Source organism: Passer domesticus, chromosome 2 (assembly GCF_036417665.1).
Source record: "Passer domesticus isolate bPasDom1 chromosome 2, bPasDom1.hap1, whole genome shotgun sequence".
Lineage (NCBI taxonomy): Eukaryota > Metazoa > Chordata > Aves > Passeriformes > Passeridae > Passer > Passer domesticus.
This window is the reverse complement of record NC_087475.1, coordinates 15905118-15930135: the sequence shown is the minus strand read 5'-3', so window position 1 is coordinate 15930135 and position 25018 is coordinate 15905118. Positions and strand designations below refer to the sequence as shown.

Below are 25018 nucleotides of genomic sequence, written 5' to 3'. Positions count from 1 at the left end.
TTTGAAATAAGTATTTTAATCAATTTATGCAGAAATTAAATGGATCAGCAATATAAATGCTGAACATCATAGCAACTTAGTATTTCAGACACTTAAAAGGAAGACTCTAGTCATATTAAACCCATTACATTTTGGATAGCAATTAAAAATAAAATTTCACATGTGAACAACTGAAAATGACAGCATTTAACAGCCATTTCAAGCTAAACAAAACAAAGGAAATTCACATTTGTATTTTCAAAGTATAAACCAGAAAGCTAGAAAGCTCTTAAGACAATCACATTTTTAACTTGCCCTTCCAATGCAAACAGTGACAGACTTTACTAATGAAAGAGTCACTGTTTTCCTACAGAGGCTTACACACCTATTTAAAGTAAACAGTTGTTTTAACAAGAACTGTTATCAGTCCGTGCTCTCACTAGAAAGATTGCAACATACTTAAGTCTTTGTACACGTGTTTTCTACAATGCAGTCACAATATTGAAAGGCACCAGGTTATTCAAGTAAATTGACCTTTCTTCTACTTAACCCTTTTCCTTGTGCCTTCACAACCCGAACAGTAACTTTAATACATTGCCCTCAAACACTGTATTCCAGTACAACAGAATTTTCTGTGCTAAAACAATAAACAAGCTGAATTGGGTATAAGTATATACACACAACTCTCTGTAATTCACAAAGATACATCTACATAGCAATGTCTCACATCATGTCATAGAGTAGATGCTTCTAGCACCTAAACCATGAATTTTTACAAAATTCATTATTTCTGTGTGCATTTTTTAGAATGTAAGAGGTCTTATCATGACAGAATCCAAAATTATCAGTAAAAATGTTATTTGAGCATATGGGATCATACAAAAGATAAACCAACTGAAACAGTGACTACATTTCATAGGACATTCATCTTAGGACCATGGGTTGGGGGAGAACCAAAGTCAGCACACAAGTCAAAAAGCCCACAAACTTGTTTGCAATATGTTGCTCCCAGTTGCAGAAATAAACACAAAGCTAAACTGTAAAGTACAAAACAAATTAGAGATATCTAATCATGCATAGAAAAAATAAAGCACAAAATCAGGAGTCAGTCACGTGTTGAAACCTGGTTAAAGCAGCATTAACTGACTGAAGTCTGACTACTCCAGCATTACTTCCAAACAGTGTTAGCAAAACGACCATGTCAGAAGTTTCTTCATGTACCCACTTTTTCCATTTACTCAATAAAGAGTTCTCTTCCAGAATTTAATAAGAACACTGCAGGAAGCTTACAGACACAGTAGTATCCTGTTGAATAAGACAACACAGCCTCAGTAGTTTGTCTTGTATCATGTATGGTTTCATTTCTCACATCTTTTGCAGTGCACATTCAGAGCAGTGTGAAGGACTCGTTGGCTTCAGGGTAAACCTGCCCCTCTTGGCATGGCAGGTGCTGAGTGCACTCCCCTGCCAGCAGCCTGATCAGAACTGCAGCAATTCCACATTTGCTTTGGGTTGACTCATTTAACCTGTTGTTTCAGTTCCTTATTTTTATCTCCCAGTAAATCTACACAGGATGACTCTGCCAGATTAATCACTGACAGCATTAAGTAAAAAACCACTTTCTTATCTGCAGAAGGTTGCCTGCCTCTATTTGTCCAGGGAGTTCCTTTCCTTCCAATTTCCATTTTGTCTCTGGATGTTAAAGTTACTAAAAAAACTAGTTAAATTATTAATGATTGTTATTTAAACTGAAAACCTGTGTTTTAGAAACAAAACATCTGTCACCACTGAATGACCGTGACATCAATAAATGTTGCACTCTTCCTGCCTTATGCCCTAGGAACGCAAAGCAGAACACCCATGGAACTGAAGAGCTCAAGTGACAGTAATTTTAGCTGTTCTGAGCCATAATTGCATTTTCAAACAGTCTCTCTACTGAAGGCATTGTGGAAAAAAACATTACAAAAAAGCATGCAGAAATCACATCCTGGCTTTCCACCCAAAAAAACCAAATTTCCTTTTCCACAAACATACCTCTAACCCAGAACTGGAGTTCTGGTCTAGCAGCCACCACAGAGACTAGCTTGCATTCTGTATGGAAATACATCTGCCTGCATGTATTGAGGATATTGTGAATTAACTTTTTTTCTTGAAAACGAACATCTCTTAAGACTATGTGCTATGCATCTTTAATTTACTGTCAATAAGAAATCTGAACAAATCTGCAATACATACACACAACCCTACCACAGATAATGAATTAAGGCAAAGGCTATAAACAGGAAACAAAGACAATACTGTTTATAGCTGCTTGTGAAACAGGTCTGGCTATTTGAGTTTTGCACACAGCCTAACAATACTGCAGTATGGTAAACTTCAGAGAATCATTCTGAACAAATCACCAGCTATCTGCCTTTAAAGCAGTTTCAATTATGAACAATTTCTTTGTTAGAAGACACGCTTTCAGAAACTTACATTTTTTGTTTTTCTTGTAATTTAATACTTCAGGCCTCAGTTTTAGAATTCACAAAATCACCAAATCATTTATGATGAAAAAGATTAGAGAACATGTGGCTTGGTCAAGAATCTAATAGACCAAAATATAATGAGACAGAATAATTTTGAATACAGACCAGCTAATCTTCTAACAAACCAAAGCATGCTTTCAGTGCAGTTATAAGCTACTGCTACAGTACTTTATATAACTGCCTGTTACCATTCATTTTAATCAAATGCTGAAAGTTGTCCCAACATTCTAACAATTTACAAATGTATATACACATCAGAAATCCAAGTGTATTATTAATCCAAAGTAATACAAAATACTGTTTTATGGAAATGACTGAACAGAGGTGTAAAATCTATTGCACAACCTAAAAGGTCATTAATTGGAAAATCCTGAGCTAATGTGCTATTACCAAACAATTCAGGCACTTTTTTTTTTTCTTTTTTATTATTACATTAGCAATAAACTTTCAACATATAAACCTCTGGGTATAACAACTCAAGTTCCATCTGTAACATCATGCCTAGAGAAAAAGTATTCAATAAATAAGATTCCCTTCAATGACTTCCTTACTTGAGACTGGTATGCACACAGAACTAAAGGTACGTAATACGATGTTTCAATTGAATACTGTACTTTAAAAGCAATTATTAAAACTGTAAAAAAGTTCTGCAGCATTCAAAATAAAGTTATTTTTTAATCAAGAAAGTTACAGCATTAGTTCCTTTATCCTTTTTTAGTCTTGAGAAAGTTGTCAAAAACTGAACAGATGCTCCCTTTGCTGTGTTATCTGTTTCAACTTCAGAATCTCAGCTCAGTTCAGGTTTCTGTTGCAATATTTAGATTTCCCTACACAGAGGAAAAAAAGAAAATCATTACTGTCAGTTATAATAGCAGAAAAACCCTCCCAACCTTTCTAAGTTCTGTATGCAAAATGCAAGATTCTTTTAATTATGGACTGAAACAGCACAATTATAAAGACTGTATCTTAAAAGATACATACGCAGCATTATTATTTCAAATGAAATAAAGTGAAAAAAAGATGTTCAGAACTGTTCAATAGATTTTGACAAGTTTTATCACTACAATAGGCAAAATGCTACGATTTCAGAAACAGTTTTGGTTTTTAGGAATTAGTCAACCAGCAAACAGTTAAGAAGCATTAAGTTAATGCTGTTAAGAAAATGGTTGTCATACTTATTCTTCAGCATTTATTTTACTATAACTCAGACACACTCAAATTCATCAGGCATAAATAAAATAAAATTCAAAAGTCACTGATGATTCTCTGATTCAAATCATATCTAGTAGCCAGAATGTTTTAAGTATGCTTTATAGGTTCCAGACAAGAATCTTAATAGCCAATTATAGAAGAACAATGGAAATTATTGGAAATAGCCCATACAACAAAATATATACCCATTTTACAAGGTCATAATTGGAATAATTCTACTTTCCACTAATTCAAATTCAATTTAGCCTTCAGAGATAATACTTCTCAGAGCCCACGCAAATATAAGAGATGTTTACTCAAATACTTCAGTAACAAGCGATCTCTTTACCTTGTTTCAAGTGCTTGGTTTTCTTTCTGATAGTTGGGGTTTTTTTGTTTGGTTGGTTTTGTTTTGGTTTGTTTTTCACATGTGTTTCCTTAAGGGGTTTTCTTTTGGTTTGTTTTTTACATGTATGTTTCCTTAAGGGGTTTTGGGAGCTTTTTCTTCTGCCCACTGGGCTGTAAACTTGAGGAATTTTGCAAACAGCCGTAAGAACCTGTGCTTTAAGGTGCTTCTGTGCTCCAAGAGCTAAAGTCTAATCCAACTACAAATGCTTATTTATTCAAGTGTATTTACTTGTAGCTGGATAGACACAGAATTGCAAAACAAAAACTCACACAGAACTACAAGGGGCTGTGCAAGTCATATAATCCAATTCCCTGATGTCACAAGTAACTTCATACTACTTTGATCAATTCTAATAAAGGATTTAGTATGTTTTAACTACTGATCCTCACAAAAGCTGCAACATTTTATATGGCTCAAAAGTTCTTCTGCAGTTGAAGATTATTGTTGGCCCATACACTCTGCAAATCAAAGTTTAAGCTTATCAAACTGTTTTACACAAGACATTATACTATGCAGGAAGTTTTTTTTCACAGCAGCACCCCAGTGAATACTTTAAAGCACATAATTACAATAACATTAAAAAGGAGAAGCACACATGTATTAAAAATTATTAATACCCTTCTCTTAGATTAAACAGGACAGAATATTTTGTTCCACAAAGGGACAATTTCTGGTCCTGTCAGTAGGAAGAGAGATCAGCTGAGCTCAAGGCAAAAATACTGAAACAGAAGCAACCACAGAATCTCAGAGGGCATCTTTCATTTGCAGTTACACAAAGCAAGTTTCCACAGAATAAACAGGGAGGAAACAGGAGTGCACAGTCAAGTTTGCCAGTGAAGTACAAAGAGCCAATATCCCAGAAAATCCCATCCAAGTCATTCCATGGAGATTTAAAAATTGAAATGGATCTTATGAATATGCATATTTTACAAATGGCTTAGTGAAAAATAAATTAACCAAACTTACCTTTTCTTTCCTCAAAAATCCATCTCTGAATTTGTTAGTGGCAAATCCCCTTACACCAACAGAACGTAACCGCTGGTACTTAGCCTGAATATATAAACCCTTCTGCACTAAGCCTGATTTATAATGGGATTGCAAACGGCCATCTGCAAAGTTGCTCTGTAAGGGTGGGGGAAAGGAAGAAAAAAGTGTGCAAAATGAGGGCACCAAAACTCAAAAGTTCATGTTTACAGCGATACAGATGTAAAACCTCCAGTACTCAACGACAGAAGCATGCATTTGCAAGTGCACACCTTCTTCCTTTACATGGATGTATTATTCCTCAGAGCACAGGGCTCAAAGAACTGATGTATTGCACTTGCTGTTTAAAACATCTGAAATTATCTTCCTTGTAGAAAAAAAAATGCATCGCACAACATTTAACATTTTTCAACCATTAATGAGGCACATGCCATCAACAAAAAACTTCCAGACAACACCTCACTGACACCACCAAAGTCAGTGATGCCAACCTGCAGCAGGCACCCATTGAGTCCAAAGTGTCACACTAACACAAATCAGTACATATGTTCTTCCTGGAGCTTTAATATTTGACAGTCTGAAGGCATTTTCTACGCCTTTGATACCTCCACACTGGAAAACTGCAAACTAACCTACTGTGGGACTAAGAGCAGAGGCCACAGAGGTATCAGAAGACTTAAAAGGTGAAAGGCATTATAAAAACACAGAAAGGATACAGGAAGATCAACTCTGATCACAGCAGCCGAAGTTCAAAAAAGATTTTCACTACTAGGCACTCAGATCTCCAATAAAGTAGATAGTAAACATCTTTAGAGTAATAAAAACCTTACTTGTCATAATTTCCCATAGTTTTCCAACACTGCCATTTTAAGTTTTCCAACAGCCACTCCAAATTTAAACAATGGGTATTCATCTAAAACCAGAGAAAACCTTCTGGCCATAAAAATTCTTCTTATCTTTTATCTTTGAAGGGCAGCAGAAAACGAAGTATGTCATAGAAACAGCCCTTCTCGAGCATGACAGAATTCCTTTGGTGAAATGTCTCCTTTTGACAGAGCAAGGATCACTTCAAGAAAAATCACATGCTCTGAGGTTGCAATAACTTTAGTACCACTTTTTCCACCGTGCTTTCCACTGTGTGGCTAGTGAACAATAAAGAAAGAACTGTACAGAACAGAGGTTTCCTTATGCAAATGTGGAGGTTCTGTTATTTCACAAATCATTTCACCCACCTACTTTGCAGGAGACAAGTGAGAATCTGGCCCCATCATTCCCCCAGGGTTATTCTGATGGAGGACACTTGCAAGAGCCCCTTCAATGCCCATCACTTTCCTGGAGAGTATCAGAGTGCAGGCACAAAGAACTTCCTTGCACAAGGTTGTATTACATGGGTATGTGCCTGTCACAGGGAAGACTGAAGGGCACTATTAATGCTGGATTAATGCCCTGAACACAGCATTAGAAGTTCCTATTTCCCCACTTCTGCTATGGTTCCCTTGACTTCAGTGACTAGAAAGAAGGCCTTGATGGTCTGCCACTGCAATGGTATGACAATAAACCAAGGACCAGAACAAGCAAGGGATGGGAAAAAGGTGCAAGGTATTGAAAATTGCCTTATAAACAGCTTAGACATTTCAACTCAAGCATGTACATGTTCTGTAATTGGGGAGGGAAGGACACAGCAGTAGTATGAATGTAGAACAGCATCAGTTGTAGAAAAAGCTAACAGGTTATATGGCCAAATGTATATTATATATACATTTGGCAAATAGGCACCTCAGTCACACACAGCTTATATCAAAACAAGATAATCTAAAGTTTGAAAAATATAATGAATATTTTAGAATATATTAATATTCTAGAAATAAGAAAAGAGTCTGCTGAAGTGACATCCAGGTTTACATCAGGACTGTTCTATAAATAATGCCAATGACAATCCCTAGGAGCCTGAAGCTCTAAAATAAGGGTATATGAGCAAATATATCTGGCTGCACTGTGTGGCAGGGATGGAGTTAATTTTCTTCACAGCAGCATGCATGGTGCTGAGTTTTGAATTTGTGACTAAAACTGCACTGGTAACACACCAGTGTTTTGGCTATTGCCCAGCAGTACCTGCACAGCAGCAACACTTTCTCCTCTTTCCTTACTCTGCTGCTCAGCAAGGACAACAGGGTGGGCAAGAAGCTGGGAGGGGACACAGCCAGGACAGGTGGCCCAAGCTGAGCACAGGGATGTTACACACCACATGATCTCCTACGCAACAGAAACTGAGGGAAGGGGGTTTTGGATGAAGTAGCCATTGCTTGGGGACCAGCTGGGCATCAGTCACCTTGGGACAGATGGTGAGTGACAGCCTTTGCATCACTCTTTTCTTCACTACTTAAAACAGTCTTCATCTCAACTCATGAGTTCTCCCACTGGTGCTCTCCACATTTTCCATCCCATCCTGCTGGGAGAGGAAGGGAGTGGAGGAGAGGGTGGCAGCAGCTGTGTGGTGCTATGCTGCTGGCAGGGGTGAGCCACCACAGCCAATAACACACTGAACTTTTTTTAAGCACTGAATGCAGTTTAGTTTTAAAGATCACTTTGCATTTACTTGCTTAAAGGCTAACTTAGTGATTCATGATAAAGGGACATTACAAAAAAGACCTTTTACATTTTGTAAGACTTCTCCAGATCCTTTATAAGGTATTTTAGAACAGCAGTTTTTTCTTTTCCCAAAAAGTCTAGCATAGTGCAGACCATATGTTTTTTTTTTAAATACTCTGAGTAGTCATCACTTTTTGCTTATTAAATTTAAATGCCCCTATTTTATATATCAAGAAAAAATTGTGTGGGGCTTGATTTTTTTGGGAGGTGGGAAGAGGGGAAGGCAGAGAATTCTATATGGGGTTTTTTGCAAGGTTTTTGTTTCTCTGTATGTTGGTGTTCTTTTAAATAATTAGCCAAGAAAGTCCCCAGTGTAAAAGATAGTCCAGTCACCTCTATTTTACCATCAGCACAGCAAGAAAACCGATGTGCTAAAGGAATTTAAATACAAAAATTTAAAGAAATTAAGTCAAATCAACACCACTGTTTCCATGGCAATGATAGAAGTGCTATACACATAAGCAAACTGCAATACAAGTGCATATGCCATTTTCCCTATAAATATTAAAGCATCATGGGACAGATCACTGGGTACTGCAATATTCATATGTATGTGAGGTGACAACTTAAATGGACACTTTCCTGCTTGTAGAATCAGCAGAGCTGCAGGATGATGGAAATGAAAGGAGCATCAACCACCAACACTGCCCCAGGGACCCAGCAGCCAGTGCTAGATTCCTCCATCACCTGGAGGCTGACAGTGCAGAGGGGATACAGAATAACAGGCTACAACCTTCTTAGGTGCTAAAATAGTTGTATCAGGCTTTGAACACTTTGAACTTTTTAGCTTAGAAAAATTCTTTCTCCAGCAGAATAAAGACAGCAGATTTTGTTGGTGTCAGCTTAGCTATCTGACTAAGGTTGGCTGACAAGGCACACCTAAACTGAAGAAAGTCTTTTTATCCAACAGCTCTTATGTTTGGGGTGGGGGGGAAGAAGGGGAAAAAACCCCACTACTCACATCTATACTTCCCCACCTTTCAAAGTTTCATCCAAAAGTGACAGCTAATCAGCCACTGAAATTCTACTTCACTATCTACAAAACAGAAAAGGTGACTATCTATTCTGTCTATTACTTTAGTCTTAAGAATGCATGTTAAAAATCTAGGGGCAATTTCGAGGTAGAAAATTAGTGTAAGTTGTTTTAGATTTGACTTATACTTTTCTCACATCAACAACTCTAACTGGACTAACGCAGAGCATGCCACTGTCAGCAGAAAAGGAAATGTTTTGCTTTTCTGCTGAACCCAGGATACATTTTACCATTAAAAGGCATTAGTTGGCCACTGCTCTACCTGAGAAAGAAGTACAGTTGCCCATCTCTTTACCTTCTTGAGGACCCAAGAATAAAACCTCACTTCTTTCAATTTTTTTTTAATGCATAGCTAGCAGTATGCAGGGTATTCACAAGACATTATTTCCCCAGAAATCCCTACATGAATGGGTTAATGAAATAACAGTAATACACTTTTGAAAGTAACACAACCCATGTCTTCCAGCCTTTGGAAAAAGCTCAGGCTTCTGTCACATGAAGGAAAAAAGCTCAGCAGCTTGGGTTTTGGATAGATGAGTTTTCTAGCCATTGTGCAATTCCTGCATTTCTTATTCCTGACTCTGCAGTAACCTATTTATTTCAACTGCCTGCATACAACACTGGACAGCCCTGCTCAATCCACTGCCAGCACTCTCACCTACTAAAAGCTAAGCCTCCCATTATTGCAACAGAAACAATTAGGCTTTGATGACATTATTTTTCATGGCATTTAATACCTTCAAAACTGTGTGTCCTGTTATGAAGCTCAACAGGTTCAACCACCATTTTATATAACAAACATCTTATAAAAGCTGATCTGTACCTTAAAGTGCCTTCTGATGGGTCCTGCATTTTCAAGGTGTCCTCTAATACGTCTGTAGGGGTAAGTGTCACTTGATTTTGAAGCATAGTAAGAACTCTAGTAGGAAAACAGTTATAGCTTCATGTTATTAAATTATTCAAGAAAAAAAAAATAAATTGTTCAGGTTATACTAACAAATATTGAAACACAGTCAGTCTTGTAGTGTTTGACACAATGACACTCTTTGAAGGAGTAACAGGAGCATAGGGCCTGCAGTCCAGGCTGGCTGAAGGGACAGCAGAGCCCACAGAAGTCAAAGATGACACAGACTATCTTCCTGGAACTCCTTCCTCTTGGAGAGATCTAAGCAGCTGACCACACAATTAACGTTCTCCATCCCTCCCTCCCTCCCAGAACAGATGCCTCAGCTTGCATGCATCAAGTAGAGCAGACAGGCTGCTGCAGCAGTCAGGGCTTGCATCAGGGACAAAGGTGACAGGATTGGTTCTCTGGAGCTCCTGGTTAGCACATGGCCATCACCCCTTGGTGTGTAGCACAGACACACCTCCACAGCAAACAAACAATGTGTAGCACACTGAGGTCCTTAGAAAATGCTACTTTTAACTCCTTGTTTCAAGGGAGCATTTGAGAATTTTTTGCCTGCCACACAAGCACGATTTCAAAAGCAAGTTACACAGACAACTGGTATTGAAATTGTTGTGTCAATACAGTTACAGCTGCAACCAAACAGCTGTGGCTGCCCAAAACAGAGCACTCCCTCAGCCACTGACCTACCTGCACATTTTGGCTCTTCTCCAACTTTCCCTATGACACTACTTCTAGAGGAGGTCATTCTCGTCCATCATTGCATATGATCACCAATATTTACAGAAGCATTGGCATACACTACATTGAGGTCCTCTATGCAGACAGAATGAACATGCTAATGAACTCCAAGCAATTAAATAAATTTATGGTCCATTCTTGAATAATCACAGAAGCCTTCTAGTGCTGTTGAACTCTCTTTTAATAAAGGAAATGTCATCAGCTTGAAATACATTTTAAAAAGAACTAAGAAGAAAACTCTCCTGAAATATTTCATAAATACTAACCTTTAATAATAAATGCATGTTTTGCTAGTCCCAGAATTTCTGTCCTCTAACAACTACCAAACCTTTCTGGCAAAACTGCTAATAATGGTGTAGGGAGATAGGGGGCTATAAATATAATGGAATGATGTTAGAATCCAAGATAACTTTTAACTAGGATTTAAGTTAGCTTTCTTTTTTTTTTCTTTTTTAGACTATGTTATTGCATACAAGTCAACCATTCAGGTTCTTACAATGCCCTGACAAGAAAGGATTCAGAGAATAAAAAGAGAGGACAAAAGATTTTATGAAGTGAGATTAAAATGGCTTTTGCAAGAAAAAGATAGGAACTTCCCAGTTCCCTTCTTATTTGAAGAAAATAAAGACACTCCACAAAATCAAATTAACTTTCCACATACAACACAAATCAGGAAGCTCCTAGCTGAAGTACACTCTTCCTTTAAGCTGGGAATCCAGCAAGATGAAAAAAAAATTACAAAAATTTCCCACTATAGTTCAAAATAAACCCCTAGGAATTAAAATAAAGCTTGCCTTAATTAACTCTGGATACTCCCCATCCCCACTTTCCTTAAGACTAAAGTACATTCACAGAAATATCAACATTAGAACTACTTGATGCAAAGGTACAGCAAAACATTTTTAGGAAGTTCTTAAATCAGAGACTTTAAAAAATAAATAACAGAAAGAAAAAATGAGGAGGAGGAGGAATACACATGTATACTTGTGCTGATCTTCTACTTTACTCTTTAGCTGGCCTCCTTTTGTCAGTAGGGTACAAGGCTAAATGGACAAATCTTACATTCAGGCTTACATAAACAATTGTACCTTTCAGGCCTAAGTTTTTCTCAAGTTTAAGCTCCACCCCCAATTACTGAATGTTAACATCAAAAATATTATATTTTGATTACTTAACTGAAGTTTTTGATTTTCCTACTTGTCTGCAAACCAGCTTCTGAAAGGCTGACCATTAAGAGCCATTCCACCTTTAGGATGTCTTGCATTTTTAATACCTATGCTTTCACACCTACTGTTGTTCCAAATGAATTACTCCTTACTGCAGTGCAAGATTCCCTAAAAGCTGCACGTTTGCAATTCACTATTAAATACAAAAATGCAATCTTCCTGAATCTTCACATTTAGAAATAGCTCAGTGTCTTTTTCAAACCAACCTCCTTTTCATTTGCAATTACAGTATTACTGTGGTGTGCTGACCTTGGCTGGATACCAGGTACCCACCAAGCAGCTCTATCATTCCCTCCTGAGCAGGGCTGGGAGGGAGAAAATAAAATTTAAAAACCACATGGGTCAAGAAAAATTCAGTTTAATAAAGCAAAAACAAAGACTGCATATAGAAGCAAAGGAAAATGTATTTCTTTGCTTCCCACCAGCCACTTCCCAGGAAGCTGGGTTTCAGTGCACAGAGGTTGCTCCAGAAGACAAATGTCAAAATAACCAATTACCTCCCACATGTTCCTTCCTTTTTCTGAGCTTTTATTATTATTATTTCCTTTCTCTTGGCTGAGCAGAGGTCATGTGGTCAGCTGTCCTGGCTATGTCCCCTCCCACGATCCAGCCCAGTCCCAGCCCTGGGTGTGGGGTGGAAAGCAGGAGAAGCAGCCCTGCCCCTGTGAGCCCTGCCCAGCACTGCTGTGTCTCCAGCACCTTCCTGCCCCCAATGCAAGCACTGCACTGGAGGGAGGGAGGGCTGCTGTGGGAAATGAACTCCAGCTCAGCCAGACCCCGTGCAGTCGGATCCATTACTCAGCCATTGTACTTGAATCTTACTCAACGCTAAGTAATGTTTTCTACCACTAAAAACTTGTGTTCCTTCACACTGAAGGAGGCACTTTTTTATCTGCAAAGCAGCTACATTTGAGAGATGACTACATGAAAGCTACTTTTGATGGACCTCAGTTTCACAGGCTCCTGGAGCCCTCTCCATAGGGTATGAGTTACAGTGTATAAGGAATGACAACTTATGTTAGTCTTCTCCTTATTTTGCAGCCAATAGAAAAATAAGGAAAAGTGATTTAGAATTATATTGCACACATTAAAAAAGCTTTTCTGGTCTCACCAGTTCCCCAAGCACAAACACCTGGAATTGATTACAATTCTTTTGAAAGAACTTTCCACAAGAGACAAACTTATTTCTACTGGACCTAATATTATTGTCTTGCCCACTTCAGTATTGATGTACACTGCAGAAAGACAGCCTAAAGAATAATTGTCCAAAGCTAGGTTTCATAAATGCAATATTCAAGAAATGTGATATTCTATGGTTTAACATTTCATTGTCAGGAACATTTTTTAACAAGATATTTCTTGTTATTTCTGTGATTTGCTCCTCATCTTTATTTAAAATAAGTACTTTTCAGAACTGTTATCATAATGAAGATAAAAGAAACACTGTTTCAGAAACAATACCACCTACACAAGATTCAGGCATTCCCTTCGTACACTGACAACTATAATGCAGGAGAGTATTCTTTTTCTCAAACTACTTAACATTAGCTCAGATTATCTGCTCAATAACAAGGCCTTCTATTTTACCATTTAGGTAATTACACCATTATGTGCAAGAAATGTGATATTAGACATAAACTTCTTTTATGAAAAGAAAAGGAGTGGTATCAAAGTGGTTTTAGTTCAGATGTACCAATCTCTGCTTCAAAAAATACCTGAGGAAGTACTCTTGCACTAGAACTGTGAAATTATGAGTAGTTTTATTGTTGGGCACAGACAGAAGATAAAAAAGCCTCACTCAGAATTTAAAAGGGCAAGACATCACAGATTGTTAAATGTACATCAGCACAGACAATGAAGCAAAATATTAATTATACATCAACAGTGCAGGAGCTACTGTTTCTACATTTAGGCTTACCAGATAAGGTCTCCCAATAAATTTCCTGAAAGGTGGCTTAATGAACCTCATAGGCTTATGGAAACCATCAACTTGAGATGTCTGTAACTTTGAAAGACTGCAGCTTTGCTGGTTCCTGACGTGTGAGAGAGAGAGTGAGAACAATTAATACCTAAAGCCACAGCATACCGACACCCTGTATTTTAAACTAGCTTATTCTAGCATCTGTATCACAAAGGTAAAGCTTGTAAGTAAATTCTCCTAGGCCAATCAAGGAGTTGCCAGCCCAAGCTCAAACTGTGCCGTTCTGCCCACAATCAATTCCCCAGCAGTGCGCGGTCCGCGCTCTGCCCCCGGCCCCAAGGAGCCGGGCCTGCCCCGAACGCGCGCTCGGCCCGGCCGCCGCCGCCCTCTGCCGGAGGCAGCGCGCACTGCACCCCGCGGGCCGCTCCGGCTTCCCGGCCCGGCATTCCCGAAACACAGACACCTCCATCCTCCAGTTTCAGCCTCAGCAAGCAGCTGATTCTGGCTTTGGGCTCTTGCTTGCTTGTTCTTATTGTTTTGTTGTTTCTTTTTTTTTTTTTTTTTTTACCAAGAATATTGCTAATGCAGATGCATCCGCAAACTTCTAAATAAAGCATTTTTCATGAAAATTAACCAGCAGAAGTCAGAATTTGTATTTTACAAAACAAACGGAAACAGCTTTCATAGCTGCAAAATAAGTTCAGGAAAAAAGCCAGCAGCACACTCAATAAGCTCAGAGGCACTGCCAGTATCTCACGTGAGCTATGAAAGCCTCTCAGCCTTAGGAAAATTCTACATATCATTGATTCCATTACTGCCCCCAGCCCACATTCCCCTGACAGTGGAACCCTGACAACAAACTCCAGGACAGCCAAACAGGGAAATTTACACTTCCCACAAAAGATAAACAGGACAGTAATTGGGGAAGTGTGCTGGGGGAAATGAAGCAGGTCCAGTGAAATTTTCCTCCACTTGCTACCTTTTTTTGTTTCAAGAATCTCAAATACAAGAAATTTCTTCTACAGCTTTATAAGTCTGTTTTTCCAAACCTGTGTATTGCCATTAGTTGCCATTACAGACTGCATTTAAAATGAACAAAGAGCAGCACACGAAGAACAATCTGCATAAGAAACTATGACTACTGTGTGGATACATTTTATTACACTCTGGAAATTCATTAATCAACATTTGTTGACAAAAAGTCTCTCTCTCTAATTAACTGACCTCACAACATCAAAAGTGAAACAGGATGAGGTTAGCAGACACCTTTGGGGCAAAAACCTTTAACAAACCTGTTCGAGGAATCCATGGAAGTAAAATGCTATTCCAAAAATCTAAGTTTTCAAATTCTCCAAGAATTAGAAAAATTCCAATTATTTGCTGACATTCCACATTTTATTACCAAACCAGTAGGGCAGCATAACAATATATTTATCCTAGAATGCTTTTACAGAACTGCAAAATACCATGAGAATGTTATTACTTGGCACACTGAGGAGTTTAAAAATCTTAAACTATTTCAAACTAACTTTGTCCTCTCTTCTCATTCAGTGCTACAGTTTGTGTTTGCTTTTCATTTTTTCCCACTGCAGTTTAACCTCTTTCAAGATAACACCTCATTACAGAGTAGTTTGCAATGTATGAAAGCTGGATTTCAGCCCCAGTCAAACTTAGAAGATCTAACTGTGGAAAAGAATCACCACAAATGTGAATGTATCTGTGGAAGGGCCCTAAAATGAAGGGAACTATAGGCTTGGGCCAACAAGATTATTTGCTCATTACCTTGGAGTTACACCATCTATATGAAACACTCTCTCATCTTCATTCTTCAATCTCTCTTTTCTTCTCCTTTCTATATCATACCGTAGATCATTTGGATCTTCTAACACTCTTACAATGTTCTAGTTAAAAGGAAGGGTTGAAGCCAAGTTAGCTGCTAAGAACTGAACACCAACCTGCTTCTGTCCTTCAGGGGCAGCACCCTGTACACAACCTGTTAACATAGTTCAGCTATCTGCACACAGGACAGGTTCACATCAACCCAAGGATCCAAAGTCTAAAGCAATAAAAAGTGGTCCTAAGCAATTATCCTTCCTTGCATCATCTGCCTGTTTACAAGTTTCCAAATAACAGTGCACAGAGCACTGGAATTCTGCATGGAGTTGCCAAGGCAGAAATATTCATGTAAGTTTCAGTAAATCTTAAGAAGTTCTACTATCCTTAAACAAGGAGAATCTCCATGTAGCTGTACTGTAGAAAAGGAATGGTAATTAAATCACAACAAGCAGAGCTTTAAAGGGGAAGACAGAACATTTTATGACCCTAGATGAAAGCATGGGATAAAATACCAATCTGAGGAATTATGCGGATTTTGAGTCATTGTAACATTAGGGTAGAAGAAACATTAAGGCTTTTTGTAACCTCAGAGGAAAACCAAGAACCACACATCAGTTAAGGACTCAGTATTTGCATTATTTAAAAACAGACAGGGGTTCAAGCAGCAGGAATGATCAAACTCCAGCTACTCAGGAGAACACATCTGCATTTTCCTGCTCAGTGAACACAGTACAGTGGCATCACTGTGGTATCTGTAAATATGCTCGGGTGTGCATTTTTTCAAAATACTCAGAATTACTGCTGGTCTTCACAGCATGTAAAAATTATGTCCCAATAGCAAGAAGAAAACATTGCTCACATGTATAATGTATCTATAATAACAACTTACTGCTTGCCAAAAAAGTTAAGCAATCAAGGTACCTGGGGAGATTCAGATGGCACAGTTCGTTTGTTCTGAAGTTCTGCTAGAGACATGTCAATCCTCCTGGAACACAAAAATACTGCATAAAAACAAATGCCATCACTATAAAAGCAAAAGCATTCTTGACCAGGCTACAGAATGTGTTAAATATACAGGCATGTAAAAATTAGTAAAATGCGTAAAGTCTACTGAAGATTTTAATGCAAATAAATTAAGACAAAAAGTTCAACAATTACCTGTGAATTTCGGGATCCAGATGCGTTTTCACTTCATTTGCATTTGCACTTGACTTATCCTGAATTTTTGAGAACCGTTCATGTAGAGTTATGTCAGAAGATGCAAAATAATTTGCTGTGAAGAGATATTAAATACAAAAACGTTATTTCTAGTATTTGAAACGCACAGTGAGAAAATCTATATTTTAAAAGATTAACTCTTAAGGATACCATGACAACTCCATTGAAATGAAATTTCAAATTATTTCCACTTGTATTTTAATATACACAAATGAAAGATTAAGCCAGCCCAACCTAGAGTACCTTATTTGATAAGATTAAACTCAATTATCAGCTAGTAGTCATGGTAGTACCCAAATTACTTGAATCTATATATAAAGTTCAACACTGAACATGATACAGCTGCCTAAACACTAATCTGGAAATTTAAAGGCCCTATATGTAACTAGAGAGCTGTGATTATAGCAAAGCTCCCTTAGTCCTGTCATGTTTTCTAAACAAGCAGGCTACTCTCCCATACTAGCATAAAATCATTTTGATCTTTAATCCCCACAGTAATGCCTCAGTTATGGCCTGAGACCTTCCTGCAGTCATCCTGCACTCAACTACCTTAAATCTTCAACACACATTTTCCTTAAACAATACAAAAGGAAGCCAAAATATAAACAAAGCCAATGGCAAACACCTCAGATTTACTAGGACCTCATATCTAAACCACCAGCTTTGTGTTCAGTAACCTACATTTGTTATATATACACAAACATATACATATAGTCCAAATACTACAGCCACCTTTAACTTGATGAATAATTGTGATTATTTCCTGAGTAAATTCTTTTGATGGGTCGTTTTCAACGTTTTGTGTTACAGATTCCATGTGCTCAAACACTGGATGAAAATTTTCTTTTTTTCTGCCAACAGCAACCAGATCATGGGACATCTGTCTCTCTGTAGTGTGACTAGAAGCAGTCCTACAATTAAAAAAATGTATAGTTTATTTTAAAGCAAGAATCTAAATCTGAAAACTTGAAATAGACAAGTAGAATAAAACAAATTAAGAAGTTCATACTATTAATAAATGGGATTAAAAGAAAAAAATCTCATTTTGTTCTTTTTTTAATTAAAAAACTAGTAAGGCTATAAGGAAGAAAATCTATAATAAAATATGAAGTGAATTTCACTCTCAGGAATCTTTGTTTTTGTGAAGTATGCAATACAAAATTTGTGAATTTTAAATTTAATTCAACTAGATTATCAAATCTAGATAAAATTAAGATCTTGATAGACTACTTTAGAATAATTCTGAAAGGCAGTTATGCCCGTGTCTTGTTTATAAGGAGCTACCAGGCAATTTTCAAGAACAGTACAAAGATAAGAAAAAAAGTCTCACATCTTTAGGAACCAAATCATCACTTCAGCCAGTGAAACAGCAGTGAAACTGCTTCAGTAGCAGTGTGTGAACTCAAGAACGTGCTTACCATCTTTTTGTAAATTTGTACTCATTCTAAGCAAGTTTACACCCCAAATGGTTGCACGGCTGCTCAAAAATTATTTTGACAAGAAAGCCAACACTTCAACAGCCATACTGTTCTTGCTGCAAGGAAAATGCTTGCCATTCTAAAATACAAATTAAGAACTCTAAGAGCTCAGATAAAAGATTTTAGGATGAAGACTTTTAATTGTTCATTCTGAAAAGTGATTATGTGTGCCTGGACACACTGTATTAGAAGCACACAATACTAGAATTCCATACAAAAATTGCATCAGAAATAGCCTCTAGCAGATGCCAGAAACCACCTATTTTCCCCTAACAAACCAGGAATAAATGCATAAATGCATAAATGCAAGAAGGAATCCAAGCAACCTCGGGTTTAGATATTTGAATTATCTACCTGCTCCCCAGGTTTATAAAGAAACTATTCTTCTCAGCTGAGTCATTTCAAGTCAGGTGTTTCTTAAATGCCTAAAGTAATATGAATAATCCAAGTCATCAGCTTCTGTAAAATTAATGTTCTCATCTTTGAAAAAATAAAATATTTAGTACTTTTGGCTGCAGAAGCAAACTGTCCATACATTAAATTAGCTGTAATCAATGCAGTAGTTTCTTTGGTCTACAAACAACTACCATGTCCATTGTGCATGACCTTTAAAAACAGCAGCAAGAGCCTCCTAGATAGAGGAATCATCCTATGGGTTTGCAGCAAAACCCAACAATTTTCCTGACATTATCATTCAGGAAGTCAAATCCTCATCCTCACCCAACTGTGGGTAATGGGCATTACTCCACCTCCCTTTCCTCCTTTAGCATTAGCTCCTTATATGCAGTAAGTTGTCTTTGTAACTCTCCATTGTATTATATATTTTTTTAATAGTGCAATGAGAAGAAAATTTATATAGATGTTTTATTTGGGACAAGAGGCAAAATACCTTTAAATGAAGGCTGACAATTTTGGAAAGGAAGGTTCTCTCTTCCAAAAGCTACTATTACCAATATAAGATATTCTGGCCTGCAACAGCACGACAACAAACCAGAAAACCCTGCAAGAATCTATCAAAACCAAGCTGCTCATTATCTACCATGTATTTATCATCTAAAATTTTACACTACTGCCACTTTTTCTTCCACTGCAGCCAGCTCAGGGAGTGCTAAATGCAAACACAAGTATTACACAGAAGACATTTGTAAGCAGACTCTACTGCTTTTTAGTTCTGATGCCGCAACAGGCTGCCACTTGATTATAACAATAAATGACAACTCAGAGATCTCTCATTTTTGGCAGTTTTACAGAACTTGAGATCTTGAACATCTGAATATATGTGCTTGAGATTTATGCATTTGAAGGTTAGCTGATTTTTAGAAAAAAGAAGGGGGGAAGTCAGTTTAAAAAAATGCCATCATTTCAGATGAAAGCACAGGACTATGCTTATCTGCATTTGGGTTTTGGTCTTTTGAGGATTTTTTAAATAAAAATAACACATTGACTTATCATAACCAACTACTAACTACAGGTTTGTATCAGGCATATCTACTCTTTCCACTTCCTACATCTCCACAGAATGTTGGGTTTTTGTTGGTCGGTTGTATTTGTTTATTTTAATAGAGGTTTAATAGTTAATTTGCCAAGACAGGAAAGTTACCATTTTAGAAGAAATGAAACTAAAAAGGTACAATCATAGTTTGTCCTGGTTACCTCCTAAAGAAACCATGCTTCCCTCCAATATTCATAAACTGTAAAAAGACAGGAAGAAAGCAGAGGTGAAAGAAAACCAATACCTGTACTTGGTCACCATTTTCTTCATATCCACTTTGACTGTGAGATGTTCTCTCATACAGTTGGCCTCTGACACTTTCACATCTGAAACAGTATGACTTGCATCACGCTGGCTATTGGAGGAATCTACGTTTTTCCTCAATTCCCCGTCTTTCCTCACTCTTTCATTCAGTTTGTTTTTAAAAGACCTCAGCTCAACATCCGTTTTGGAAGAGTTAACACAGGCATTGCAGCCCTTCTTTGAGCTGCATTTAACAGGTTCTTCAACGTGCCGTTCCTCAGTCCGCCTCGCTCTGCCCCCACTGAAGTAATCCAGCTCCTTGCTGTTCCGGGCACTCTTGGAAGAGCCGTACTTCTGCTCTTCCTGCTTCACGTACTTCTGAGCTCTGTCACCTGCAAAAGGCTTTTCCCCGTTGGGGTGCCGGCGCCGCTTGTGGCTGTACTCATAGGCTACCTTTGTGACAGGCCCCCCCAAGTGCTCCCTCTCAGCCGACCGCCGGGACTGCGCGCCCGGGAATCTTTGCTCCTCCTTTTCTTGGCAGGGTGCAAAAGAACGCTCTTGCTTCCACTTGGAATTTCTCGCTACATCTCCACCGTCATACCTCTCCATTTCCTTAGCCCTTTTAGACGCGTGCCCATATTCTCTGTAATCGTGATCTTCAGGATACCTGTGTTGACATAAAGCAATTTACACTTGCACTAGAGAAGAAAGTGAGAACTTATATGTGCAGAATGTTGGACAGCAGAATGCGTGGCAAGTTAACCCATAATCCCTCGCGCCAAGGTACAGATGTGCAGGGGCTCTTAAGAGGGAAATATTATCCTCTCATACTCTAGCCAGCAATACGATTTACTTAAAAGACAAATACTTCACTACTACCAGTCGCCCATAATTAAACTACAAAGTGGCCAACGTGTTTCAAGGTGGATATCTTCAACTATAATGAAAATAGACTTTCACTTGAGGCTTTACACCACAATACCCAGGGTTTAATTATTTTATTCCTATACCTCTTCTGTAAAGAGCTCCTTGCCGTAAATTCATCAGAAACTCTTCTGGGTGACTGACCATACTTCTCTTCATGTAACCTCTGGTGCCTCAAGTCATCTTCATGCCATTTTCTTTCAAGTTTGCATGAAGCCCCTAACGGTCTGTGAAAAGGTTTCATTCCTTTTTCATTTCCAGTGACTTTGTAGTGATCAAACATGTATCTGTCCTCCATTTTGTGCTGGTAAAATGGACGATCATGCTCTTTATAAGGCATTTCCGAGTATTTTGGTGGTAACTGGCCTCTCCTATTGCTTTCAGTCCTTTCAGATGAATGAGTTCTGTAGGGCTTATGACTGTAAGCATCTTCCATGGGAATTCTTTTCAAGTTTGGTGAAGGTGACCTACGTTCATATATTCTCTGGTGGTTATTTCCATGAGGTGCAAACCTGGAATTGCCTTGTCCATACTTTTCATCTTCTGTTCTCCAAGGCATAGACTTTTTTGGGTCCTTACGAAAGCTTTTGTATTCACAGTCATAATTAATATGAGCATGCCTTTGCCTATGATGCTCTGGAGTCCTAAAAGCTGGAGATAAGGACCTAAAGCAAAAATAAAATCCACTTTGAGTAGTTCCATAAAATTAAATCAATTTCTTAATGAGAACATCTATTTCCTAAGGAACTAGGGTTTAGTACAGAATTTTAGTCAGCTTGTAAAAAAATTAACACCAAGATATCAAAGTGGCATTTTTCTGGCTGACTACTAGGCTTACTTTTACTCTGTTGAAAGTTTTCATAGTAAAAATACACACTTGAAATTGCAGCAAGTCAATCATTTTTGTCTCTTTGAAGTGTTTTATTTAAAACTAAAAATAATTTCATATACATGAAGTTTCCACTACATTGAGAACAACTGTTATACATATTTTCACACTTCTCAAGCATTCCCTCTTTCTTTTTCAGTGCAAAGAGAAAAAAGGGAAGGGGAAAAAAAGTGTATAAATACATTTAAAAGGGGAAGAAAATGCCTTTTCACGATTTCTTTGCATGCCAAAACAACCTTCCAAACTGAAAGACTGAAACATTACAAAATATATTTAAATTGTCATACAGGTAGGCTTTTTCCTGAAGAAAAAATGTTTGAGAAAGATGCTTTGGCCTTTTGGATAATTGTATGTACATGTTCACACACGTATACACACACACTTCCACACTCACTGCAGCTTTTGCAATTAAAGATTCAATTGCATCACTCAGCTCTGCATTTTCACCTACAGTTACAAAAACGAAGGCAACCTGTCAGGAAATGGTAGCCAAAATCTCCTAAAAATAAAGAAAAAACAGAAAACAGCACAGGCCACTAATGAGTTCCAGAAATAATCCCAGACATAACAGTCCTGCTTGTATTCAAGTACTCACTGCACACTCTTTACACGCTCTTTAATAAAAAAACATCAAAAACCAAGTTGAAATAAGCTACTTCCTTTGTGCACATATTGCAAATGAGCAGTTTGGAGCAAATATTTTCTCCATTTCCGCAAATGAGTTCAAACTCAGAACCACAGATGTTCCTGAAACCATAATGGCTGATTTCCAACAGCACCTACACTGTGGCTGCTGCCCCATGTTGGTCTGGTTGGGGCTTGCATTTTACTGAGAGCTGGGGCTGCCCTTACTCAAATGACATTCACATCCATCAATCTAGTATGGACATAGGTAGGATTTCTCCTATTAAAAACAAAATAAACAAAGAACGCCACACATTTTTCTGAGTTATCCAAATTCCCTTGGTCTTGGTCATCACAACTTAAGTCTGTTTTGAAGAGATACCCAAAACCAGCAGTAATTTCACGTTCTCAAAAGCTTGAAACTGTATTCCACCCTCCTGGTTTTAACACCTCAAATTTGCACTGCAAGTCTTAAAAATGAGGCAGGTAACTCCCAGCATGAAGTCAGCTGGATGTTATTCTGGTGACAAATGTCAAAGACGTGCTACTAGGCTAATGTCCAAGGAGAAGGGCAACAGCTCCCACATTTCCACATGTTTTCATTCTGTGTTATGCTGCAAGGCATGTTTAGCTGTGCTAAAGATCAGTTTACAAATCAGCCCCAAACTTCAGAAAGTCTGAGGTGTTTGAACTAGGAAACTTAAAAAAAAAAAACAAACCACCTTTTTTTTTTTTTTTAACAGTTCCTTTCTGTAGGCCAGGAGGCAAATCAAAAGTGAGTTACAGACATTCAGTGCACAAGGTGTGCTTGAGTAAAAATGACCTTAACTAGTCTGGAGCTTGGATTTTGTGCTTAAGGTAGTTGTAAATCCCAGAATACAAAAGGTGAATAAGGTTCTTGGCAGACTGCAAAAACTGAACACTTCCAGCGTAAGAGAAATTGTAATAAAATCATGAGTTGGGAAAAACATTACAGGTGTTCAGCTATACAATAAACTACAGATTACAAAACACACTTTACAAATTGCAATTCTGCACACCATTTTCTTTCTTTAATGCAAGTTTTAGGCCCTAAATATAAATCCTCACATAGAGCCAGATTTCAGAACACAAGCTGTAGATATTTACCTTGGTTTCCATCGTGGTGATCTTGATCTAGATCTTGTCATCTTCTCTCATGTGTTTATCAGTTTCTTGAAGCTGTAAAAATTATATCATTTACTATTCTGATTACAAATTGCAACAGGAAGTTGTTTTCAACAAGTGTAGTACTACAAGCTTCAAAGATAGGTGAGGTATATTTTCAGGATGTTTTACTTAAAAGGTAAACCTCTAATACCAATTTTAAGGCAAGCAAGTTAGTTGCTTATCTCAAAATGCAGTATATTTTCTTTATAAGATTTAAATATTTGATCATTGTTCCATTTTTTAATGCTATTAATGTCTATTCAACCCGCTGTTAAATGCTAATAAGCTCACAAGCAAGCTGCAGCAATGACAAACATATTAGTATGTGTTGAATGCTGTAGATGATAGAGGGGACAAATAGCTTTAAAAATAAAGTTAATAAAGGAAAATGTTTTTACATCAAGTTATATTGTGAGCTTCATATATACATATATACTGAACTTCAAATTTGTCATATACACCAAAATTCTTACATGATTGCAGACTTCTTGTAAGCTTTAACTACTCCATCAAATCTTAACTGCTAGGTCACCACATACTCCATCCAAATCAAACCAGGTACAAAAGATCTTTTTTTTTCATTGTTGTACTTCACTGTTAATAACCTACTAACTAGACACACACTAAATATGCAATGGATGCACTATGACAAATCTCCTGACTCTTGAAGGTAGCTCCCAGCAACCCTTCTCCTAAAAGTGATGAAAGAATGAAAAAAAGCCCTAGGAACTTCAGAAAAAAGTGATGAAAGTATACACAAACTCACCAGTAATGTATTGGTGAATAAGAATTAAATGATTGTTCTTTATTTAGCAAACACAAAGGATTAAAGCAGAATTACTGGGTAACTGGTTAAAAACTGAAGTTTGGACCACATTACCATGCCTACAGATTTAGTTACCACAAAATGCTTTAAAGGTCAGAAATATAGATGCAAAAACAGATCTATCAACAGCTCAAAAGTTAATGAACAACCAACCACCTGAAACTGAAAGAATACACCCAGGTCAATGCCAATCTATATAAGCTATGGTATTCTCTGTAACTATTTGCTCAAACACTCAGGGAGACAGAAAACTAGTCTGAGCTAGCAAAGTATGGCGTTTTTGACACTCCCAATGCTCAAATAATTCCTTTAACTAAATCTTTTGCCTAATGAACTGAAACTGAAACGAGAGAAAAACACTTTAAGGCACTACCTGAAGTAGTGTGCACCCACATGCCTGACCCAGCGCCTCACACCCCTCAGTCACACTGGCTGCTCAAACAAAGTATCACTCCTTGCTATACTTGACTTTTTGGTGTGATTACCTCTTGGCTGAAACAGTAGTATCTTAAGAGAAGAATATACAGCATACCTCTGCTGCCTACCCCACAGGCAGGCATCAGCCAAGTCACCTCCTAAACCAGAAACTGCTCATTAAGTTGCACTGTAAGCTAACCAGACATTTATTTGCAGGATGTAGCAATAGCTCAGCTCTGAAGAAAAACCTCTATGACTTATTTTTTAGCTCCACAATCAATCAATATTTTCATGTAACAAAGCACGAAGTTGTAA

The 25018-nt window shown here is 37.7% G+C and overlaps 1 protein-coding gene across 4 annotated transcripts in view; it reads right to left on the bottom strand.

Moving 5' to 3' along the window:
• BCLAF3 (BCLAF1 and THRAP3 family member 3) overlaps nt 1-25018 on the bottom strand; it is a 31717-nt gene continuing 6699 nt past the window's right edge. For 3 of the 4 annotated variants that reach the window (XM_064407521.1, XM_064407518.1, XM_064407520.1), the window contains 11 exons: nt 23401-23472; nt 20846-21424; nt 19837-20502; nt 17355-17533; nt 16563-16677; nt 16326-16389; nt 15351-15469; nt 13566-13680; nt 9597-9692; nt 5074-5229; nt 1-3334 (listed from right to left, as the gene is read on the bottom strand). In XM_064407521.1, coding sequence (XP_064263591.1) covers nt 3305-3334; nt 5074-5229; nt 9597-9692; nt 13566-13680; nt 15351-15469; nt 16326-16389; nt 16563-16677; nt 17355-17533; nt 19837-20502; nt 20846-21424; nt 23401-23441 — 2160 coding nt within the window. In that variant the 5' untranslated portion in view covers nt 23442-23472 and the 3' untranslated portion in view covers nt 1-3304. The remainder of the gene's footprint in view (nt 3335-5073; nt 5230-9596; nt 9693-13565; nt 13681-15350; nt 15470-16325; nt 16390-16562; nt 16678-17354; nt 17534-19836; nt 20503-20845; nt 21425-23400; nt 23473-25018) is intronic. The other variant, XM_064407522.1, reaches the window with a different exon arrangement.